The following is a 25000-nucleotide window of genomic DNA, read 5'->3' as shown; positions in this document are numbered from 1 at the left end:
TCCTGAGCTGATGGTCAATGGGATTCACCCTTGTGGTAAGGGTGTGGTCACCGAAAGTCTGTTGGGCAGGAAACCTAATCTCCAGGTCAGCAGGGTCAATCTTAGCTTCTTTTAATATCAAAGCTCGGCTTATGGGATCTTCTGAGGTAAAACCTTTGTTCCTTCAATTACTTTGATCTCTCTGATAAGCGCACCTTCTACTACCCTCCTGTGACTAATTTTGTTGCTTTTGTATATAAGCCTACTGTTTTTGAAATCCATCCTATGGTCATTTTCCCAACAATGTCTAGCTATAGCACTCCCTGAGAGTTAAGCTGTACTGCCCTTCTATGTTCTTGGACTCTAGTCCTTATTCCCCTACCTGATTCCCCACATATCTGTCTCCACAATTATTGCAATTGATTAATAGTATACCCCCGCTACTATCATCTGTATTACTGTCTTCTCCTTCCAATTTATTTTTACATACTTTGTTTTTTAAGGTATTATCAAAGGTATATACAAATTTATATTGACTTTCTTTCATTTTTGAAGTGATTTGTTTCATTTTAGGCATAAAAGGGAGGGCAACTATTTTCTTGTCACTACGCCCTATTGTTTCTAGTAGGAAATCTCCTAACTAAAACTTAGCTGTGTGGTTAGCTGGGGAACTAGGAATATACTTAGGTATATTTTCAGAATCCCATATTAAACATTCAGTAGATTTCATAGACAAAGTTAAGAAAAAGAATATAAAGGGACATGTTAGTTTTGATGTAGTAGCATTATTCACCAATGTCCCCTTAGATAAAGTATTAGAATTCCTACAGACTAAACATAATGAGGGTATTTTTCAATCCAAACATCGAAATAGGCGTCTTCCTTGAGTTGATCAAATTGTGTGTCAGTGATACTTATTTCACGTTTGAGGGACATGTTTACAAACAGAAATATGGAGTAGCTATGGGGTCCTCATTATCACCTATACTCGCTAACATCTATATGGAATATTTCGAAACTAATCTAGCTCCTAATGTGAATGTCCCTAACTTAAAACTGCAAGGATGGTGGAGATACGTGGATGATATTTTTGCTATTCTGCAAGGGGATGGAAATAAAATAGAAACTGTTCTAGATGAGCTTCAATAAGTTGATAACAATATCCAGTTCACTTTAGAGAAAAGTAACAATAATAAACTGCCCGTTTTTAGACATACTCATAGAAAAGAAAAGAAAAACAGGTTATGAATTCAGCACATATAGAAAGCCCACACATACAAACTCATATATTCATTTCTTCTCTTTTCATAGTCATGATATAAAAATAGGGGTTCTAACAGGTTTTCTTTTTAGGGCAATGAGAACGTGTGACCCTTGCAAGATAGAGCAAGAAATAAATTACATCGATAAAAGCTTCGATGCATTAGCATACCCGGAATGGTTCAGAAAAAGGGCACTCAAACAAAGCTAGAAAAAAATATTTTACAGAGCGAATGTAGAGAGTACATGGAATAAAGAAAACAAGAAAATAGTTGCCCTCCCTTTTATGCCTAAAATGAAACAAATCACTTCAAAAATGAAAGAAAGTCAATATAAATTTGTATATACCTTTGATAATACCTTAAAAAAACAAAGTATGTAAAAATAAATTGGAAGGAAGAAGACAGTAAATACAGATGATGTAGCGGGGGTATACATAATCAATTGCAATAATTGTGGAGACAGATATGTGGGGGAATCAGGTAGGGAATAAGGACTAGAGTCCAAGAACATAGAAGGGCAGTACAGCTTAACTCTCAGGGGAGTGCTATAGCTAGACATTGTTGTTGGGAAAATGACCATAGGATGGATTTCAAAAACAGTAGGCTTATATACAAAAGCAACAAAATTAGTCACAGGAGGGTAGTAGAAGGTGCGCTTATCAGAGAGATCAAAGTAATTGAAGGAAACAAAGGTTTTACCTCAGAAGATCCCATAAGCCGAGCTTTGATATTAAAAGAAGCTAAGATTGACCCTGCTGACCTGGAGATTAGGTTTCCTGCCCAACAGACTTTCGGTGACCACACCCTTACCACAAGGGTGAATCCCATTGACCATCAGCTCAGGATATCAGAGCGACAAGAGGGGATTGGCAACTCTCAAGAAAACCAGAACAGCCATCGCATAAATGACAGCACAACGAGAAGAAGTTCCAGAAGACTGCTGGGCCTTGACCCAGGCTAACATCCCAAACATCTCTTGAGAATGGGCCACAGAAGGGCCTGAAAGTACTCGAGTGTGGAGTAAAACTAAATGTAAATACTTAGAAGTAAACAAGTTACAAATTGAATTTGTGGGTTTCTTTTTCAATCTTCAGAAGAAAACTGAAAGAAGTTTTTGTTTGGTTCATTATTATTATTATCAAATCCCTTCCCCTTTTAACTCTAACCTCCCCATATCTATTTAATCTGTCGCATCGGTGTACTTTGTTTACTTCCTTATGACAATAAGAAATGAGAGGAGAACTGTCTTAGTGTCTTGGTAGTAAAATGATGATTAACTCACATGATAACTTGCTGACACTTGATAGGGACCTATAAACTAGTGGTTGGTTGTTTGGTCCGTTAAAATTGCGCCTGGTGGTATGATTGTCTGCACGATCAGTGGCTTGAATGTATCTGTACTTATTTAGATAATAGCCAAGAGTTTTTACTAAGCTGTACTCTCGTTGCGATTTGGATCTCATAGTCTGCACGTCTGCATTTTATCTTCCCTCCCTTTCACTTCCTCCTTCGTCTCTCGCGCTTCCTGCATTCTTACTTTTCCTGTTACTCTTTTCCTCCCGGTCATCGATTATCCTTCCCTCTTGCTTTATTAAATCCTTTTGTGAAATTCTTTCCTACCCTTTTTCATTTACTGTAGTTCATTTTTCCCAGCTTCGGTCACTCCTCATCCCCTCGGGCACACTACTACATTCCCCGAGTTTGCACGCTGTTTATTTCCCGGAAATGGAACGTCTAAGACTGCGAATCTCCTCGATTGAAATTAGAGAAGAAGAGGAGCAGGCCATGATATCTAAAGTCGGTCAAGGACCAGGTTTTCAAGCTTGTTCATGCTGTGTTGGGGCCGTGTGCGTGTGTGTGTGTGTGTGTGTGTGTGTGTGTGTGTGTGTGTGCGAAGGGGGTGAGGGAGAGGGGTGGGAGAAGGCTGAGTGGCTTGAAAGATAGAGTTCGTGTACATGCGCGAGGAACGCCTCCATTGTTGGATGCAGTTGTTGTTGTTATTATATTCGGGAAAAAGTCCGGCGGCGTTCATTTGCATTCTCTCCATTAGGGGGTCGAGTGGACGTCCTGCCGAGGTCCCCTAACCCCACTTCCCCTCCTCCTCCTCCTCCTCCTCCTCCTCCTCCTCCTCCTCCTCCTCCTCCCGTGTAAGCAATACAGATGGTCGACTGTGTTTCTTGGTTTTAGAATTCTGGGAATATTTAGAGCTGTGGTTCTCAACCCAGGGGGGGTTCACCCTTACGGGGGATTTCAAAGTTTCAGAGAGGGGCGGGGGGCTAGGGGGCGGGGGCGTTGTGACCAAGGACATTCCGATACATGGATATAACTAATATAGATTTGGTGTTACCATATATATATTCTCAAGAGTATTTGCAGTTCCTCTTTGTGGATTTATTTTCCTATCTATTCATTATCCTTGTGATTAGTAGTAGCAAAGTTTGTACCGTAGATTAAAAAAAAAAATCTTCACGGCAAATTGTGATCAGTTCTCATTGATGAGCGCTCATCCACTTATGCCTGTATCAGTGGTCCTGAATCACAAGAAGTTAAATCCACCTAAATCAACAGTTTCAGGACAGGACGAAATCCAATTAGTAAATATAACCTCCCGAGTAAAAAGAATATTAAGAGAAACTGTATGGCGTAAATGTCATCTGTTTTCCATAAGGTTGAAAATAAAACTCAGATTAGTAATATTAGTTTAAATGTTATGATCAGTTATGATGAAGGACAAAATAATGATACGAAGATAATCATAATTATAGTGGCATCGAAAAGATAGTCACTGTACAGGAGTCTGTTATAGTAGATGTTTCCTTGATATCATGGAATTAAAGATTAACAGATTCTGCATGACTAGCATCTCTCTCTCTCTCTCTCTCTTAATAATTTTGATGTGAAAACTGAGAGATCCAGTAAATTGAAACATACTCTGAACCATGTCATATCGGGATTCAGTAAATGTTCGAAGAACATATCCTTTTGTTATTCAAGATCTCCGTTAAATCTCATTAGGTGAACATTCTCAAAAAGATGTTAGTTTCTTTTTTTTTAAAGTTCCCAAATATACGAATCTGCTCAACGTCATGTTTACTTTTCTTTAGTGTAAAAGTATGTCTTCTTATATTTACTTTTCTTTAGTGTAACCGTACTTCTTCTTATATTTACTTTTATTTAGTGTAAAAGTATCTCTCCTTATGTTTACTTTTTTTAGGGTAAAGTATCTCTTATATTTACTTTCCTTTAGTGTAAAAGTATCTCTTCTTATGTTTACTTTTCTTTAGTGTAAAGTGTATCTTCTTATATTTTTTTTTTTACTGTAAAGCTGCTCGTCATATATTCACTTTTCCTTAGTGTAAAGTATATCTTCTTATATTTACTTTTCATAAAAGTAAACGTATCTTTTCTTATATTTACTTTTCTTTAGTGTCTCTTCTTATATTTTCTTTTCTTTACTGTAAAGTAGCTCGTCTTATATTTACTTTTCTTTAGTGTAGACATATATCTTCTTATATTAACTTTTCGTTAATGTAAAGTACCTCAAATATTTACTTCTCTTTCATATAAACGTATCTTATTATATGTACTTGTCTTTAATGTAAACGTATCTCTTCTTATATTTACTTTTATTTAATGGAGAGTAGCTCTTATATTACTTTTCTTTAGCGTCAACTTCATCCTTTATTGAGGGAATTTGATAATTAATTCAAAGCGAGGTAAAGTTCTTGTCGTTCAAAGTTTGTTGTTTGTCTTTTCAGGCCGACGATAGAAGAGATCAGGGCGTGGAGTGATTCCTTCGACCGGTTAATGAAATGCTCAGGTGAGTAGGCTTAGCCTCATAAATGTTTTTATTAGTATTCACTACGTCAGTAAATGCAGTGATTCAAAATTGGTTAACAATTATATTATTATTATTATTATTTTTTTTTTTTTTTTTTTTTTTTTTTTTTGCTCTATCACAGTCCTCCAATTCGACTGGGTGGTATTTATAGTGTGGGGTTCCGGGTTGCATCCTGCCTCCTTAGGAGTCCATCACTTTTCTTACTATGTGTGCCGTTTATAGGATCACACTCTCTGCATCAGTCTTGGAGCTACTTCAGCCTCTAGTTTTTCTAGATTCCTTTTCAGGGATCTTGGGATCGTGCCTAGTGCTCCTATGATTATGGGTACGATTTCCACTGGCATATCCCATATCCTTCTTATTTCTATTTTCAGATCTTGATACTTATCCATTTTTTCCCTCTCTCTTCAACTCTGGTGTCCCATGGTATTGCGACATCAATGAGTGATACTTTCTTCTTGACTTTGTCAATCAACGTCACGTCTGGTCTGTTTGCACGTATCACCCTATCCGTTCTGATACCATAGTCCCAGAGGATCTTTGCCTGATCGTTTTCTATCACTCCTTCAGGTTGGTGCTCGTACCACTTATTACTGCAAGGTAGCTGATGTTTCTTGCACAGGCTCCAGTGGAGGGCTTTTGCCACTGAATCATGCCTCTTGTACTGGTTCTGTGCAAGTGCCGGGCATTCACTTGCTATGTGGTTTATGGTTTCATTTTTCGTATTGCACTTCCTACATATGGGAGATGTTATTTCCGTCTATCGTACTTTGAACATATCTGGTTCTTAGGGCCTGATCTTGTGCCGCTGTTATCATTCCTTCAGTTTCCTTCTTTAGCTCTCCCCTCTGTAGCCATTGCCAATTGTCATCGCTGGCTAGTTCTTTAGTCTGTCTCATGTATTGTCCGTGCATTGGTTTGTTGTGCCAGTCCTCTGTTCTTTCTGTCTTTCTCCTGTCTCTGTATATTTCTGGGTCTTCGTCTACTTTTATTAGTCCTTCTTCCCATGCACTCTTAGCCACTCGTCTTCACTGGTTTTCAGATATTGCCCCAGCGCTCTGTTTTCGATGTTGACGCAGTCCTCTATACTAGTAGTCCCCTCTCCCTCCTTCCTTTCGTGTTATGTATAGTCTGTCCGTATTTGCTCTTGGGTGTAGTGCTTTGTGTATTGTCATTTGTTTCCTGGTTTTCTGATCTATGCTGCGGAGTTCTGCCTTCGTCCATTCCACTATTCCTGCGCTGTATCTGATTACTGGCACTGCCCATGTGTTTATGGCTTTTATCATATTTCCGGCGTTGAGTTTTGACTTGAGTATCGCCTTGAGTCTCTGCATATATTCATTTCCTGTCGTGTGTCCTTCCATCTCTTGGTGTTTTATATTCCTCTTCCATTATTCCCAGGTATTTGTATCCTGTCTCATATGTGTTGATGTTGCTCCCATCTGGTAGCTTTATCCTTCAAGTTCTCGTTACTTTGCCTTTTTGTAAGTTGACTAAGGCGCATTTTTCTATTCCAAACTCCATCCTGATGTCCCCAGATACAATCCTTACAGTCTGGATTAGGGTATCTATTTCCTTGATGTCTTACCATACAGCTTGATGTCGTCCATGAACATCAGATGGTTGATTTTGTTGCTCTTTTCTTGAGTTGGTACCGACGGCATCCATCTTCTGTAGTACTTTTGTCATGGGAATCATGGCTACTACGAAGAGTAGTGGGGACAGTGAGTCGCCCTGGAAGATCCCTCTCCTGATATTAACCTCTGCTAGTCTTATTCCTGAGCTTGTAAGTATTGTATTCCAGTTGCGCATTGTATTTTTGAGGAAGCTGATGGTATTTTCCTCTGCCCCATATATTTTCAGGCATTCTATTAGCCATGTGTGTGGTATCATGGCTAATATTATTATTATTATTATTATTATTATTATTATTATTATTATTATTATTATTATTATTATTATTATTATTATTATTATTATTATTGGCGAGGATATCTACAGTAGTGTTAATCTGTATTAAAAATATAAATAAAAACTAGAGCCTGCTCGAGTCTTCTTCTCAATGGAGATGGAGAAGGAGAATCGAGCAGCTTCTCGAAAACACACACACACACACATACATATATAGTAAATACTTCTTTATATACACATATTTACATCACTGGATTTCTCCACCATTTTAGTGACTTATGCTATTATTATTATTATTATTATTATTATTATTATTATTATTATTATTATTATTATTATTATTATTATTATTATTATTATTATTACTGTGATCACGTCTGCAGCATTTTCAAGAATGTTCAATTTCAAATTGGCTTTATCCGTGATCGGCCGTGATGTTATGCTTCGTCACAAGTGGAGTCCGCTACTATATATGCAACAACAGAGTAGAATATATTTTATAATTTGTATTTACATACATACATATATAGTCTGGCGACAGCTGAATTTAAATTTCGTGTTCCATTATTTACCACTCGAAAATTTCCGACATAGCCAAAAGGTTTTTAAGAGAATTTTAATTGTGGATAGTGAACATGAATATTTTCATAAAGAGTTATATAATTGTTAAAACGCGTTTTAAATAAGTAAGGTTTGTTTCATTGTATGACAAGAATGTGCTCAAAATAGAACTGTTAATTGATTGGCTGATTTAGCAGTATATAGGTACGGTTAAAATCAGAAAGTTATTTAAATTAAATGCCTATGCAAGAGATGTTTTGTAATGATAAATGAAGGACAGGTCAATTTTTTTTATATTCAACAACACGTGTTATCATCTATACCGGGCTTAGGATTGGACTTAACCAATTTTTCGAAAGTATCTTTTTTCACTGAAAGAGAGAGAGAGAGAGAGAGAGACTGTAATCCCTAAAAACCTATGTCCGAAACCAATGTTCTGCCCTGTGCCCTTATCACTGAGAGAGAGAGAGAGAGAGAGAGAGAGAGAGAGACTTTAATTTCTAAAAATAGCCATCATGGCTTAGGTAGTGTTTAAAGGCGTTATTTTAACCGACAGAAATACTTGTTTTGAGAGAACATAAGCGCCACTGCAGTAAAAGCGAGTGCGTTATTTATAAATGGGAGACAGAAAAGTCAAAGTTCTAAATAAAGTAAATAAAAATTAGCTTTTGTGTTTTTAGAATATCTAAATATGGCGCATTTTCACGACTTTTTTAAAAGAGTCCGGTCTTTAATATTCTGTCTCTTTGTTTTTCGTTTATAAGTTAGTGTTTTGTTTTAACGTAATAAATTACGACCAAAAAATATACGAGTCTGTTTTTGGCGGGAATTCATAAAGTTAAATATTTATTACAATAATAGTCCCGTGTCCAAAAATATTCTTTGTTTACGGACTCTGATGCTGCTGTAGATTGACGTGCTTTTCATATAGACTGCACTATAAATAGATTCTCTCTCTCTCTCTCTCTCTCTCTCTCTCTCTCATATTAACGTGTAAAGATTACTTAGCCCAGCCTTCCAATTTTTGATATACTAATTTTGAAGGAGTACTGAACACTCAAATCTCTCTCTCTCTCTCTCTCTCTCTCTTCATTCTAACTGCGACCTGTAACTGTTAACTCTCTCTCTCACTCTCTTCACCCTAGCTGCGACCTGCGACTGTTAACTTTTCTGTGTGTGCGTGTGTGTGTGTGTGAAGTACGGCTGTAAAAATAATTAGCCTGGTATATATTGTCAGTTGCTCTTTCGTGAGATTGCAGTATTTATGAAAGTCAACCGATGTTTCTTTTACAACTTTTTTTCGACGCCACTTTACCTTAGGTCGCCGGGATGGAGCGATAGGTTCAGGTATGCTTTGTTTGTTTCCAATGGATATATATATATATATATATATATATATATATATATATATATAAAAATCTATCTGGCTGGTCACTTTGTCTACCAGATACATATCTAATTGTAATAGCCGCAGTTCCCGCTTAACTTAACTGTTTGGATGCGCTTGTGACTACAAAGCCTTTGGATCCAAGTGCAAGAATTTGAAGCAGTAATGATATCCCAGTGACAAGCGTATCCAAAAAGCAAGAAGGAATCGAGAAGTTGAGCGGCGGCATTGTGGCCGATAGGTTATGAATTGTGTATAGGTATATCTATATATATATATAATAATATATATATATATATATATATATATATATAATTTAATATATATAATATAATATATAATATTTATATTATATATACTATATATATATATATATATATATATATATATAGTTGAACGAGCTTCACTTCATGCAGATATGTACTGGAGCTATGAATGTTTCCTCTGTTTATTCAAGTTACTAGTATTAACTGCAATATTAAGTTTTCCCGTGCTTTCTTTCAAGTTAGAGTAGCCAATGAAGTGAGGTACCGTGCAGTTCCTTTCGTGATCAAGTGACATGCAATGCTTTTAGTTTTCTGTAAAAGCAAACTGTTGAGATGGCTTTTTTTTTGTCTGTCCTTTCGCCCTCAGATCTTAAAAACTCCTGAGGCTAGAGGGCTGCAAATTGGTGTGTTGATCATCCACCCTACAATAAACGAACGTAGCAAATTTCAGCCCTCTAGCCTCCGTAGTTTCTATTTTATTAAAGAATAAATTTTGCCATGATCGTGCTTCTGGCACCTATACAGAGGCCATCGCCGGGCTGTGGCTGAGAGTTGCATGGTCCTTGGTTGAGAGTCTCTTATAGCATTATAAGCTGCTGCTCAGAAATTTCGGTTGCGCCGAAGAAACTTTGGCGCATTTTTCATTTGTGCAGCTTAGAGGAGCGAAATTTACTTGTTTTAAACAAGGTTATCATGCGCTGAGGTGAAGTTCATTTTGGTAGTGCTCATGGTAATAACATGAGTTGAAGCTCTTTTTTGGTCTTGTTATTTGCAGCGGAGCCAGATGGAGTTCTTGTTCGTTTTTTAGTTTGTTCAAAACCTCTGAGTTAAGTTTCTTTCTCCTCAAATCCTCAAATCACTTTTGTTAGCCTTTTCACGCAGTGAATCGCCACGTAGAGGCAATATAATTCATGCATCATTTAATCTAGGGTTAGATAGTGCCATTGCTTGAAGTTTTGAAATTAGTCGTACAACACCACCCACCACTTGCTCTGTTTTTCGTATATAAATATTTTGTGCTGTGCATATTAGCTCCGGTAATTGTACTTACAAGAGCTGCACAGTATCTGTGCAACTGGATGGCAGTTGTGGTTCTAGTTTACAAGAAAATAAGCAATGATCTTTAGTGAAATAAGTCGCATCTTAACTCCGCTCCCTTGCGAAGTATTTGAATCTGAAGAAGTTACTTTGTCTAATAGTGAAAAAAAAGGTTCAACTTCCTCTTCTTTTATATTGTAGAAGAAAAAATTTAGGACTGTTAATTGTTGTTTCATGATATTGCAGAAAAAAACTGGTAAAAAATTGAAATGAAAATTAAAGGTACTACTAGTATCAGTGAGTAGTATTCAAAGAATCATATCATTGTATATTGAAGTGTCTTTGATATTGACTAACATTATCATATAGCCGCCTTTACCTTACTTTGCTTTATAAAGTACGATAGATTTCTCTGATGACGTAAAGCTAAAGCAAACTGCCTACGTCGCTTTCAAACAGATTACTGAATATAGAAAACGTAATGAATATTTCCATAAATGCCAGACAAACGCTGTTCAACTTTTTCTCATGCAACTGGCAAGAGGCAGCAGATATCGCACACGCCCTGTAGCCTCTGATTAAACTCCTCAAACTTTTAACTTTTAATTAGTAAAAACAAACCGTTGACGACCACGGGCAGTAGTGTGCCTGTGCTCTTATAATTAAGAAATAGAGAAAACAAAACATTTACGTGATGCTCAAGCATTCATGAATGTTCATGTAACTAAGCATTAAATTTAAAAATCTATATTTTATTTTATATAGTCACGAAACGACTCAAATATTAGTTAACATTTGCAAATAGGTCTCTCATCAACAGTAGATTAATTCAGGGAGGAAGAGAAGTAAATAAATAAAATTTCACAAAACAAGGTCGCCTTTTTATTGGCATTATTATTGTGTCGAAGAGAAATCCTTTCACGTTAAATGTTGTGGGTTACTTGCATTTAGTTTTCCCCAGAGTAAGAGAATACAGATTTAGGTTATAATCTTTATCTCACTTGCTAGCAATAAACCACTGAGCATTGCTCTTGAATTTCAAGTTATATCGGGTAATTTACCTGATTGGTTGTTTGATTGACTATGTAGAGTTTTAGGCCAAAGGCCAAGCACTGGGACCCATGAGGTCATTCAGTCCTGGAAAGGAAACTGAGAATAGGGAGGTCTGAAAAGTGTAACAGGAGGAAAACTTCGCAGTTGCGCTATGAAATAACTGTTATAAGATGGTGGATAGCTAGAGGGAAGAAAGTTAATGTGAATGGAGGCTCAGTAAAAGGAATGATATGGGTTGCACCTAGGGGCCGAAGACACGCTGCAAAGAAGCTTCAGTAATGTCTACAGTGCACCTTGTGAGGGGAAGGGGATTTACATGGGTCTCCCGGGAAATGAGAGAGAAAAAGAACCAGTTTTATTTTTGTCAGTTTAGCCATTAAGGATTCTTGCTAACTTCTGTGAGAGTTGTAATAAAATCGATGCAGCATTTGTTCATGAAGCTTAAATCGGGTACAATGTCCTGTCAAAACCTGCAAAACTAGACTGACTTCACGAGCGCTGTTGCTGAAAAAGTGAGCAAATGCTCTTGAGAAGCAATCTCTTCGAGTGTTTATTGACTTCTCAGAAAACGAGGAAGTACGAGGAAAATAGAATGATAAGAATCGCTATAGAATACAAAATACGCAGTAATCGCAGATATAACAACAATTTAATAATAACACATGAATGAAGAAATACGAAGATGACACACGATGAAAAACATATATGAATTAAATCTAAGCAATACGTTTAAGTAATGAGTGAAATGACCACTGCAGCTACTAATGATATTTACTGAAAAAGTCGGGCGTTTCTCTTCTTGTTTTGAGCCAGTTCAAGCTGATTTATGACTACCGCAGTACATGATAAAAAAAACTGGTTTGGGTCTTTATTCTTATTACAATAATATAGCTGCTGTTGCTTTACTGTGACAATGAGACCACTGACGCTTACACAATCTGATAGGATTCTCTTATGGGTTTGTCTTTCAAGGTTAAAATTGAGGCGAAGTAAAGGTAAAGAAGTTGGACAGCGAGATGGGAAGTGATTGAAGGGGATGTATAAAAGAAAGAAAAAAAAATTGAAAACAATGCACCTGAAGCCCAAGAGACGCTACAAAGGTATCGTCCACGATACCCCGCACGTGACAAAATAAGGCAGTCAGCGGTTACCCCTTACGAGTTGCTCTTGCATAAACAGTGGTCTAGTATCTTTTGACATCCACTCTTGCGGATAATGCAGCTTCTTCTGCAGCCTTTCTCTGTGCATTCATTAGGCTTTACAGCCTTTTATTGCCCAGTTTCTTTTCGTCTTTCATTAGAAGACTAGGAAGTGATTGCTTTGTTCCTGTTAATACCAAATCTGTTAACCACTTTTATCTGAGTCATATATAACCGTACCTCTTTCAAATGGCGCATTTCAGTATTGTTTACATTGCTTGTGGTTGTTGATAGAGTTGATTGCCTGACCCGTCGTCCTACACCAACAAAGAATTTAGGATACATGGGGCCCCATTTCAAGCTTCGAATTTAGATCAAGTGAAAGGTTACCTGGTAATTCTAGGTCAAACTGCACATCAGGTTTGTAGTTTTAATGCTGTGCAAAGTGCTGTACAGTTTATGGGTTTTGATTCACTGACCAATCGAAGGGCTAGGTTTACATTCAGCTTTCAATTTCATGGTATTAATTGCTGTTTGAAATAAAGGTGTCATTTGAAGCTTTAAGGGACAGGTCATGGTAGTGGTGTTGTTCGAGAAGGTTCTGAGCTTCTGATTCTTAGCAAATCCGTTGGGATAATTATGTTGGCTCCCTGACCCTTCCCACTTATGTGTTTTGTTAAATCATACCGCAGTCGACGACCTACCAGGTTCAGAAATCACTGTTTAGGTCAGCAAAGGCACAGTGGCATTTAATATGACTAGTCCAATGACATGAGTCATAAGATATCTCACTGCTAAGGGGAACATGTTCTTTTTAAAGAGTACACTCTCTCTCTCTCTCTCTCTCTCTCTCTCTCTCTCTCTCTCTCTCTCTCTCTCTGCGTTATATATAATATATATAATATATATATATATATATATATATATATATATCTAACTGAATCACGAAAGTCTGGAACGTGATGAATACATAAATAAAGGCAAAAGCCACGCAGGAAAGTGAAACAATGGAGTGCCATTGCGAGGCCTTTCGACTCTCGTCCTTTATTAAGCTTAATAAAGGACGAGAGTTTGAAAGACCTTGCTGCAGTACTCTGTTTCATAGTTTTTGTGTCTTTTGCATTTATATATGTGTATACATATATGTATATATATATTATATATATATAATATATATATATATATATATATATATATATATATAATATAATATGTATAATATAATATATATGGATCTATATTAGTGGCAAGCTGGCTCTACCGCCCATCTTTGGATGATGCAATCAGTCCTAGTAACTAAATGGTACAGGGCATTGCTCACGTTTCCTAGGCTTATGGAAGCTCCCTACCTACCAGCTTAAGTGGGTGGCATTAATAGGCAAGAAACGTGAGGCAATGTGTTGCGTCAAGTTGAATGGTGTTTAAAGGGGTTTGACATATTGCTGTTGTGAGCTAGTGCTGTCGAAATTTTCTAAATCACCGAGTCTCCATTTTGGTTAGTTGTTTAAGGTTTAATTTAAAAGTGGCTGTTGTCTCAATCGTTTTCTGGTGGGCTCCCTCCCAATAGAGGGAACGATATATATATATATATTATATATATATATATATATATATATAATATATATATATATATATATATAAACATTTTGTCGCTTACAATAATATATTATTATCTATATATATATATATATCTTATCTACAATATATATAGTATATATATATATTATATATATATATATATATATTATACATATATATATATATACTATATATATATATATATATATATATATATATATATATATATATATATATATATATGCGTGTGTGTGTGTGTGTATGTTTATAGAAGCGATTCTTTCACCATTTTCAGTCAGGCATAAACAGTTCAGTTTTATATTTAAAGACATCCGCACAACCCCTCAAAAATAACAATGAATTTTATTAGCAAGACAGTACTTAGGGGAGGGCTGCTCCCCTTATTTGCCCACCCCTCCCCCCCCCACCCCCCCACCCCCCACCCCTCGTCCCGCGACCCGTTCCTCGATTCCAGTCCTCCCGTTCTCCGTTGCAAGTTAATTGTCAATTGTCAATTAGAGCCTTCCGTGGAGTAGATGCATTCAATCATATCGGGGAAGGGATCGTCACGGGAGGACCGCTATTAAGCTGCAACAGTAGTGGGCCAAGGTTCTTCGACAGATAACATAGAGGGTTGGGATCAGTGTTATTGTTATTGTTATTTGTAGCATGTTTGTGAAGGGTGAATGTGGGACTGATGTAACACCATCAATTATTTATGTATATATATATATATATATATATATATATATATATATATATATATAATGTATATATATGTGTGTGTATTCATATATACATATATATATCATATGTATGTAACTGATAATATTATATATATTGTATTTTTGTATACATATATGTAGATGTATCTATATATATATATATATATATATATATATATATATATATATATATATAATTCACTATACTATACATTTCTATATGTAATATATATACACATGCGTGTAGTTTTCTAAGTATAATCATTATGCATATGGTCTCAATGCGAATGTTTACTGAAAAATTTTGTCATTTCGTTTTGAGCTCATAGATGACGTAGCTACGCCACTCTGAAACTCCGGTATAATTTCAAAAGCTTCATTTTATGAGTTTTATTTTCTTTAATGAAGACCAGTGAGGTCTACACCAGTGGGAGTAGATGGTCTCCGTTCCCATCAATCCCGCCATACGTTTTGCTGAGCCGTCAGACGGAATTGGATCTTGTCCATCGTGACGTTACTTGAAATTGATCGATATCTCGGTTGTTGTGAGCTTATAGAATGAATTTCCCGAAGGCTGCTTATTCGTTTTGGTTGCCTCCCCTCCTCTCTGCTCTTCTCCCTCTCTCTCGTTAATATTAAAACAATGTAAAGGTAGTTTAAGATGTCGACAATGGGATATTTCAAAACCTTGTATCCTTAAAAAGTAAAAAAAAAAAAAAAAAAATGGGCAAGGTACTTTCAAGTTAAAGAAATAAGTTACACTCTCTCTCTCTCTCTCTCTCTCTCTCTCTCTCTCTTCTCTCTCTCTCTCTCTCTCTCTCTCTCTCTCTCCTTAATATTGAAAAAAAGTAAAATAAACAAAATGGGCAAGGTACTTTCAAGTTGATAAAATAAGTTACTCTCTCTCTCTCTCTTTCTCTCTCTCTCTCTCGTTAATATTGAAACAATGTAAAGGTAGTTAGGAGTCGACCATAGGCTCTCTCTCTCTCTCTCTCTCTCTCTCTCTCTCTCTCTCTCAAGAATTTCATACTATTGCATTTCTATTTCTTCGTCCACGGAGTGGCAGTGCAAATTTCGAGGATTATCGTATGCTTTTGTTTTTGCTTCCGAGTCTTTTCTTCAAAAAAAAAAATAAAAAAGGGTAAAACAAAAACATGCGGTTGTTTGGCTCTGCCGAACTCCCTTGACATCATGCAAGATTGAATCATATGAACCTCTGACATTTACTGGCTGGAGGATTGTGGGAGCCCCTCTGGTTTGGCCATGTTCCTCTCTCTTCGCATTTGCATCATTCACGGATGCATATTCCGCACACGATGCTCTTCAGAGGGGGAGAAGAAGACACACACACACACGGATAAGTAAATATGACCGACATTCGACTTAGAGAGAGAGAGAGAGAGAGAGAGAGAGAGAGAGAGAGAGAGAGAGAGAGAGAGAGGATTGATGGCTGGTAAGGAGAGAGGTGGAGGGGAGGGTGGGTGTCCGAGTAGACGTTAGTTTTCTCGGATAATTACGCTTTATTTATTTAATTATGGTGATAAGGTATCCCTTGGTTGTCATTCGAATAAACAAAACGTGATCTACGTAAATAGGTTCTTTTATACGTTCGTAATATCTGAAATATATTTCTATAATGCTTGTTTATAAATATGCATATCCATGAATAAAAGGACAATAAATCGCCAGCAATAAACGTGTAACATTTTCAACTTGAAAGCACCTTACGTATTTTTCTTTTTAATAAAACAAGGTTAAGCTGTTACTTTCTTCAGACATACATTTTGACCCAACCCATGGTCGACGTTTAACCACGTTGTCATTGCTTTAAAATTAACAGTCATTTCTTTTAGATTGAGTGGTTTAAGGGTGTAGGTTTCTGTTTCCTTATAGTAGCAGTTAGGACTTAAACCATGGACGGATGGTCTCTTGTTTGTCCCTTTTTCATAAACTGTATTTCAACAGAGATTTTTCACTTTGACAATTGATGCCTGATCCCCTTTATCTGCCGAGAGTAACAAGATTGGCCGAACAGCATCACCAATACGTAGTAAATTTGCCTCCCTGTCGAAGTTCTAAGTTCCAGAGGTCCTTCATTCCTCACACAGTTGGACTGTGGAACAGCGTCCCAGAGGATGTCTTCCAGTTGGAAGTTCAGAAGTTCAAGCGGAAATTCAATGCATCACTGCTCTGATACTAATCTCCTTGCATTTTAATACATTTTTATCCCTTTATCTATTTATTAATATATATTTTTTATAAGTGGTGTATCTTCATTCTGTTTTTCCCATTACTGCATCCTAATGAACACCATAGTCTTTGGAAGCTTGACTTTCAAGTCAGTGTTCCCCCCCCCTCCCCCCCCCCCTCCCCCCCTCCCCCCACCTGTGGGCATGTTCCGTAAGAATAGGTTTAATAATAATAATAATAATAATAATAATAATAATAATAATAATAATAATAATAATAATAATACTTTATTTATTAAAAGTGATGGCTACTTCAGCAGCGTTACACTTGTAGAGATTCTTCTCTATTTTCCGAATAGCGGCTTTTTCCGTGCTACTTCGACAGGCTAGTAGAGCACCTATAGAGGTCATGCTCTCTCTCTCTCTCTCTCTCTTTCTTGAAGCAAGCGAGCTTTCGTCTGGGTCTGGCAGCTCCAGACGAAAGCTCGCTTGCTTCAAGAAAGAGAGAGAGAGAGAGAGAGAGAGAGAGAGAGAGAGACATTATATATATATATATATATATATATATATATATATATATATATATATATATATATATATATATATTTATATATCGTTAATGACTTTGATAACTATGGTATCATAGTTTATCTGTAAAATTCAAATATATACACCAATTTTGACTCTGTATTTGATCATGACCTCCATAGGCGCTCTACTAGCCTGTCTAAGTAGCACGGAAAAAGCCGCTATTCGGAAAAGAGAGAAGAATCTCCACAAGTGTAACGCTGCTGAAGTAGCCATTACTTTTAATAAAGTATGCTTGAGAGAGGGTCTGCTTCCTAAGCACAATAATAATAATAATAATAATGACTTTGATAACTATGGTATCATAGTTTATCTGTAAAATTCAAATATATACACCAATTTTGACTCTGTATTTGATCATGACCTCCATAGGCGCTCTACTAGCCTGTCTAAGTAGCACGGAAAAAGCCGCTGTTCGGAAAAGAGAGAAGAATCTCCACAAGTGTAACGCTGCTGAAGTAGCCATTACTTTTAATAAAGTATGCTTGAGAGAGGGTCTGCTTCCTAAGCACAATAATAATACTAATAATAATAATAATAATAATAATAATAATAATAATAATAATAATAATAACTAGAGAGTGAGAAAATATAATTTAAACTAGGTCGATTTTTTCATCCCGCCTGATTATGATAAACAAGTCCAATTCCGTAGGTTTTGGCGACTCCATTTCGACCAGGCCTCGCTTTGCTAGCTTAGTGATTGTCATGCATTAATTAGACCCTTTAAAAAGATAATTGGTTTTAATCCGAAAAGAATCAGATAATTAGACATTTTGAAAGCCAGGTTTAGGTTTTTAACAATTTTATAGGTATATATTATAATTGACGTCATTATTGGTCGTGTATGTATAATTAGTGTATTTTTGTTTTGTGTTGTTAGGTTCTTTTGAAGTTTTTATTATTATTATTAATGTTATTATTATTATAGGGGTCGTCATCTCACGGCTTTGCGTGTTTGTTTTTTTTAAACCTTAAACACGAAAATTTCCACGTTTATTCATGTTCTTGTTTCAGGTCAGAATGTGGGAGAAAATCAGTTTATTACAAAAGAAAAGTTAAACTTTTATTTATATTTTTAGTGGTAATCACCAACGTGATGTGGAGAGGTGGCAATAATTTTTTTTTTAAAGTTTAGGTTGGTATTCCAGTAGTGAAGAAAACCCTGCTAAGTATATCATGATATTTTCAGAATTCGTAAAGTTGACCGTTGACCCAGGAACAATCCATTCGATTTTGTTAATTTCGATCCGTGTCCGTGAAAGGTTTACCTTGGAACTTACAGCAAATGCATTTATATCCGATTTCTTTTGTTGTGCATTACCTCTAACAGAATTGTTAAGCCGTTGCCTTTATCATTGGATTATTGGCCTGTTATCAGAAACAAGGCAAAGACTTATCACTGGATGACAGTAAGTTGTTTTTTTTCTAATGTTGGCCCATTGACTTACCGTAACTATTTGTTTTGGTTTGTATGGTGTTTTTGCGTGCATGGAACCAGTGGTTATTCAGCAATGGGACCAACGGCTTTGCGTGACTTCCGAACCATGTCGAGAGTGAACTTCTATTACCAGAAATACACATCTCTCACACCTCAGTGAAATGCACGACCATAACTATTTGGATGCACTGCTTTCAATCCTGAAGTAGTAGGTACCAGATCAATATTTCCGCATAAAACCGAATAATGCTTGTAGTGACGACATAAAACTAGCGGACATGATTGTAATGAAAACTATGGTACATTAAAGGACGTGCTAGGTTCGTAATTCGCTCAGAGCGATTTCTGGAATATGAAGTTGTGCTGTTGTTTACGTTTGCATAAATACGTCATATTATTTTCTGCTTTTACTGATTCAGTGTACTGTCAAGCAGTCTAAAAATCTCATAATTTTTTTATACACCAGTTTTTTGGGGAAAAGGTTTTACTGTTATTTTAAACAGGTATTTTGCCAGAGCGCGCTTTTGCGCCAGCGGTTACCCATGAGAACAGAAATGTTACCTGAGGGGAAGAAAAACAACTTTATCTCCGTTATAGGGCCTCGAAATCTTCCATCACCTGAGAGATAAAATTGTTTTCGGAACAAAATGAAGAGATGCTCTTATATTATTCCGTTGGAGGAAGAGGAAGGGGACACAGAGATTATAGTTTAGCCAGAAGGGAATCCGAAAGTGTCTCAGGCGATTCTCGGTGGCAAAGTGCATGAATAATGGAAATATCCTATGGGGATATACACACACACACACACCTGTTGTGTGCTCGGCGTCGAAGAGATATGGTGGATGATGCAGGAGCGGTCGCCTCTCATTTATTATTAAATATTTTTTGTGGTTTAATATTCAGATTTTTTTATTATTACTTTTAGTTTTTGGTTATTGAACTTCCATTGTAGGCTGCCATTGTATGCTGCATATATCTTATTCTCATGTGTTTTATTTGTATTACATAAAAGATATTATATCCCCAAAGGTCCAGATGTTCTTGTAACATTGTCACATTGATGATTGCTTCCTGCAAATTGAATTTGCGTGTTTAAAAAGCAAAGTAATCACTGACATAATTGTACTAGTAAATATTATTTTATGCCATATAAACGTGCCAAAGGGCCTCTGTGAAATTAGGCCACTCGTGTTTTTCCTGTGTTTGACCTTAAGCAAATCTCCACCCATCTTCAGCCTCCTTCATATAGGAAGCTTAAGTCTTCCAACTCTTCCGGTCCCAGCTAACATTGTCACTTACTTACTAGTTTGCCAAGGCTTGTGGAAAGAATTAGTCCAAGCCATCTCCCTTTCATTCTCATCTCATCTCCAAATGGAACTGACATAATTTTCTTCATGTATTATTCCTAACTCTGTCGTGCCATCTGACGTCTCCTTTTGTTCTTAAGGCTTTATTCACAAATCAACAAAATCATTTAGATATAATGTCGTTGGTATACCATGACGTAGTTAATTATTATAATAAATATCAATCACCTATAAAATCTACTAGTCACATGTATGTGATACTTGTAGTTTAAATATTAAGCCATAAAAACCCTCGAACTTGTATTTTGTAGTTTGTAGTTTGTAAGTTCACTTTTACAAGCACTGAATCAGAGTGGAATATATATATATATATATATATATATATATATATATATATATATATATATATGTGTGTGTGTGTGTGTGTGTGTGTGTGTGTGTGTGTGTGTATCTATAGGAAGGAACTCACCTTCCGTAACCTGTAGGCGGGTTCTGGTCCCACTTGGAAAGGTGCGAGATTCCTCCTGTATTTCTCGTTGAGATGCAATACTTACAGAAGTAAACGTGTCCAGGAAAAAGAAAAAAAAATTAATAAAGCAGTCTTGAAGAGGTCTCTCGGGCTTAATATTGCGGATGATAATGAGCACCACCATAATTATTATTCAAATTTATTTTGTAGCAGTTTACTTACAGTCTCATTTTTAAAATTTTCCACTTCCCTTTTCTGTGATAATTGAATTTTCCTCTGAATCATTCTTCTTTTCTTTCAAGACTCTTGCTTGTACATCAGTTGCGTTTTGATTGAATTATTCAGTTACAAGCTTTCCTCTTCGTCTCAAATATTAAAGATCTCTCTCTTTTGACGACCTTTTTTTTTTAATTATTATTATTAAACTGCATCTTGGCTTCCTTTCTCACCCATACCTCACCTATAGGTAAATCTTCAAATTCACCTCGCTGCTTTTTCAAAACACCCGGTCAGATACCTTTAGCAGATGTCCTGACATCTCTATTATAGACCTTGTGTCCTGATACATGATACGTGGGTAAGGTTCGAAGAAATCCTGGCCGACTAACACAGGCACCTAGGGCTACTAAAACCTTAGGCTTAGTTCCATCTAGAGTTACTTCATCAGTGCCGTTTTGTTGTTCAATGGCGATGAAAAGATTTAGATGATTTCACTGTACGTCATTTCATTCTCAGCGTGATTTTAATTTGGAACTTTATTGCGTGTTTAATTACACGCTGAGGGCGAATGATTGATTGCAAGTTATCTGGCGCTAGAACTACAACGACCAGGGTCACTGAAGACAAGAATGATGAAGAAAAGTCGATATTTTTTTTTTATAGAACTTGATAATATTAATATGAAAATTGTAGTAGGTTACAGTTATAAGATGGGCATAAAACGTAACTTACACACACACATACATACATACATACATACATACATACATACATACATACATACATACATACTTTGGTTAAGTATTTATATGATTACCAAGGACAATACAGATTATGTTAATAGTTGCGTGTTTATATATATATATATAATAATAATATATATATATATATATATATAATAATAATAATAATAATAAAAGGAGCCCATAAAACGCCAAATATAGAAAGCAAGTACTATATTTCAGAGAGCTGTCTCTCTCTCTCTCTCTCTCTCTCTCTCTTCTGAAGAGAGAGAAAGCAGTCTTTTGAAGTAAAGTACTTATTTTGTTTTGTATATTTTGACTTTTTTATGGGCTCCTTTTATTAGACGCAATTCTGTTGTAACAGAACTTTTTTACCACTCATATATATATATATATATATATATATATATATATATATATATATATATATATATATGTGTGTGTGTGTGTGTGTGTGTGTGTGTGTGTGTGTGTGTGTATGTATATAGCTCACGCCTGTTTTGATAGATATTCAAAGTAATATTTGCTAAGTGATTTATCTGACCTCTGAAGGTGTACCAGCCCAGCTCACCCTTTGCACTTTCTGCTTCCTCTCCTCACAGGAGGACGACAAGCGTTCCGGGACTTCCTCAAGTGCGAGTACTCGGAGGAGAACATACTCTTCTGGCAAGCGTGCGAGGAGCTCAAGGTGGAGAACAACCCCGCCCTCATCGAGGAGAAGGCTAGGCTCATATACGAGGACTACATCTCTATACTCTCGCCCAAGGAGGTAAGGTCGAACAAGGATGGATCTCTTTCTTTTCACCAGGGTTTGGATACGCTTTTGTTCCAATTGTGAATTTGTTTCGTTTGTTATTTTTCTTTTCTTCTTTTTTTTCTACACTTGCGTGAAGGGCATTGTTTTTTTTTTCCCCGTGCACACATTTGGGCAGAACGAACAAGATAGGAAAGGCATTCACGTCAAAAGCACGACTTGACGATAAAATTTCATTGTACGACACAAGACGTCAGTTTGTGTAGTACCGTTATCCAGAAACAGATATCCATACTTGGTGTCAGTAAACACTCAAGAAAACTGAAAGGAATGCAAACGAAAGTGGAAAATAATTGAAAATAAACGGGGTAAAAGAAAAATACCATTAGATAAGGTTGAAAGAGGTGAAATGAGAATTGGGCACAGAAGAATGTGAAGGCGAGACTTGTCGCGGAATTACAAGGTAAAGGAGAGGACTTTAAGATTAGGTATGATTCAGTAGTTAAGCAAAGAAATTGTACGAAAGGGTAAGATAAGGTGAATCAAATCATAAGAACGAAACGGATCGCAGAAGTAATACTAGCGGTTGGCGCTTAAAAGGAAAAACACGTAGGTGAAAAGGATTAAAGGATGAGTTAAAAAAGAAAAAAAAAACGGTGGGGGTGGGGGGGAGAACGAAGCGATGCAAAGGAAGAGGGATTCTCACGAAGAACACGAAAGAAAGTTGACGGCAAAGCAAGATGAGAAAGAGATCGATGAGCAACAGCCGGAGAAAAAGAATCGGAGTGACAGTGATAAACGAAGGGAATAGAAAAGGTTGGAAACAAATCAGGGGAAACGGAGGAGGAATCATTAGATTAGGTACGACGCAGTGAAATGTAAAAGGAAGTTGTGTGGGGGGGGGGGGGGGGGGGGAAGACGAGTTGCAAGTTTAGAGGAGGCCGGGGGTTAGGAGGAGGGTCGGGGATGTAGATTTATAGCAGTGGGGTGGGGAGGGGGGGGGGAGTGAGTGATGATGCGGAGAACCAGGGGAAGAATAAGAACTGGTAGGAAAATGAGGTGGTGTTGTTATTGATTTTCCTGTTAGTGTCTTTGTTGACATTGTTACCGTTCGTTAATGTTACTCCCACCGGGTGGGTTTTGGGCGGAAGGAAGGCTTGTTTGGGGGGGTGGGGGGTTTGGGGGGGGGGGTTTGGAGAGGAACTTGGAGGTGGTGGAGAATAAGATAGGAGATACCTTATGGATGGATGGGGTTGCGGAAGGGGAATCGGAGAGGGGAAAGTGAGGAACAGAAGCTATGGAATGTGACTTATGTGACAGGGGATGACTGCAGGAGAGAGAGAGAGAGAGAGAGAGAGAGAGAGAGAGAGAGAGAGAGAGAATCAGTCTTATGACCTGTCAGCCAAAGATAACTTTCTCTGCTTTTTGCTAGAAGCTAGAAAATAGACAACACGGTCAAAAAAAATGAAACGACCTCAAGCCTGTTCTAATATAACAACTAACACATTTCTACAGAAGTCACGTCAGCATATGATTTAATTACCAAAATCTTTCGAGAGTCACGCCAGCCTATAACCTATCCACCAAAATCCTTCGGAAATCACGTCAGTTTATAAAATGTAACCTTCTTAATTCCGCGTAAGTCATGCCAGTATATAATGTAACCACCAAAATCCTTCGTGAATCACGCCAATATGAAATGTAATTACCTAAGTCTCTGAAGGTCACTGTAATATACAGCAAAATATAAAAAAAGAAAAAAAAAGGTTCAAGAGTTGCGCCAAAAAGCCTCATTGGCCCTTTAAATCTTTAGAAAAGTTTGCGTCGGACGTAAAAAGCCACTGGGCTGTTTTTTGGTGGGAGTACGTATCCTATTTTATGCCCGGAAAATTCGTGTTTTTATCGCGGTTCTGTATGAGATTATTTTGCAAATTTTGCGCTTGTCCGCCGTTATAAATCACTTTTTATTTTTTTTAAAGCAATGCAGCTTTATGTTCACCATAAAGGTTGGGTGTGCGGGTGGAAAATACATTTCGAATTTATTGAGAGATCCAGCGTATTGAAAGCCTATAATGCTATAGGCATTGAAACAGCGATGAAAAATACCATCAAAACATGCATATGAGATTATACTGTACATTTAGCACGACTAATTAGTAAGGTCACTGGCTTAACCTGGCTTGCCTAATCAGAAATTGGTGTTGGAGAGATTTTGTGTTAAGATATTGCGTTAGGTTTCTCTTCCTAGTAACTATCACAAGACAGCAAGCTTAAGACGGCAGTGATTTTTTTTCGTTTATTCACGTCAAATCTCAATATGACCTATCAAAAATAAAATAATAAATTTCATCAAAACAAAAGTATACTTCAGTAAACATTGACCAGAGCTAAACTAACGTGTATTCCCACCACATCTGTCGATCGGGTATGAGGAATAACGCCTTGGAATGAGTTCAAGAGTCATGAGGACGACCCATACGGAATAATGGTCATCCTAGCAAACATTGCGTGAGGAAATTCAGTTCAGAACAAACAACTGACTACGTAGAG

General features: G+C 36.8%; 1 protein-coding gene across 4 annotated transcripts in view; it reads left to right on the top strand.

Annotated features, from left to right (window-relative positions):
• Positions 1-25000, top strand: part of LOC135223494 (regulator of G-protein signaling 20-like) — a 320193-nt gene that overhangs the window by 255490 nt on the left and 39703 nt on the right. For all 4 annotated transcript variants that reach the window (XM_064261972.1, XM_064262148.1, XM_064262062.1 and 1 more), the window contains 2 exons: positions 5000-5061; positions 22299-22465. In XM_064261972.1, the coding sequence (XP_064118042.1) occupies positions 5000-5061; positions 22299-22465 (229 nt within the window). The remainder of the gene's footprint in view (positions 1-4999; positions 5062-22298; positions 22466-25000) is intronic.

The sequence above is a fragment of the Macrobrachium nipponense genome, chromosome 11 (genome assembly GCF_015104395.2).
Source record: "Macrobrachium nipponense isolate FS-2020 chromosome 11, ASM1510439v2, whole genome shotgun sequence".
Taxonomy (NCBI): Eukaryota; Metazoa; Arthropoda; class Malacostraca; order Decapoda; family Palaemonidae; genus Macrobrachium; species Macrobrachium nipponense.
Note: the sequence above shows the minus strand (reverse complement) of the source record. Positions and strands in the feature narration are given on the sequence as shown.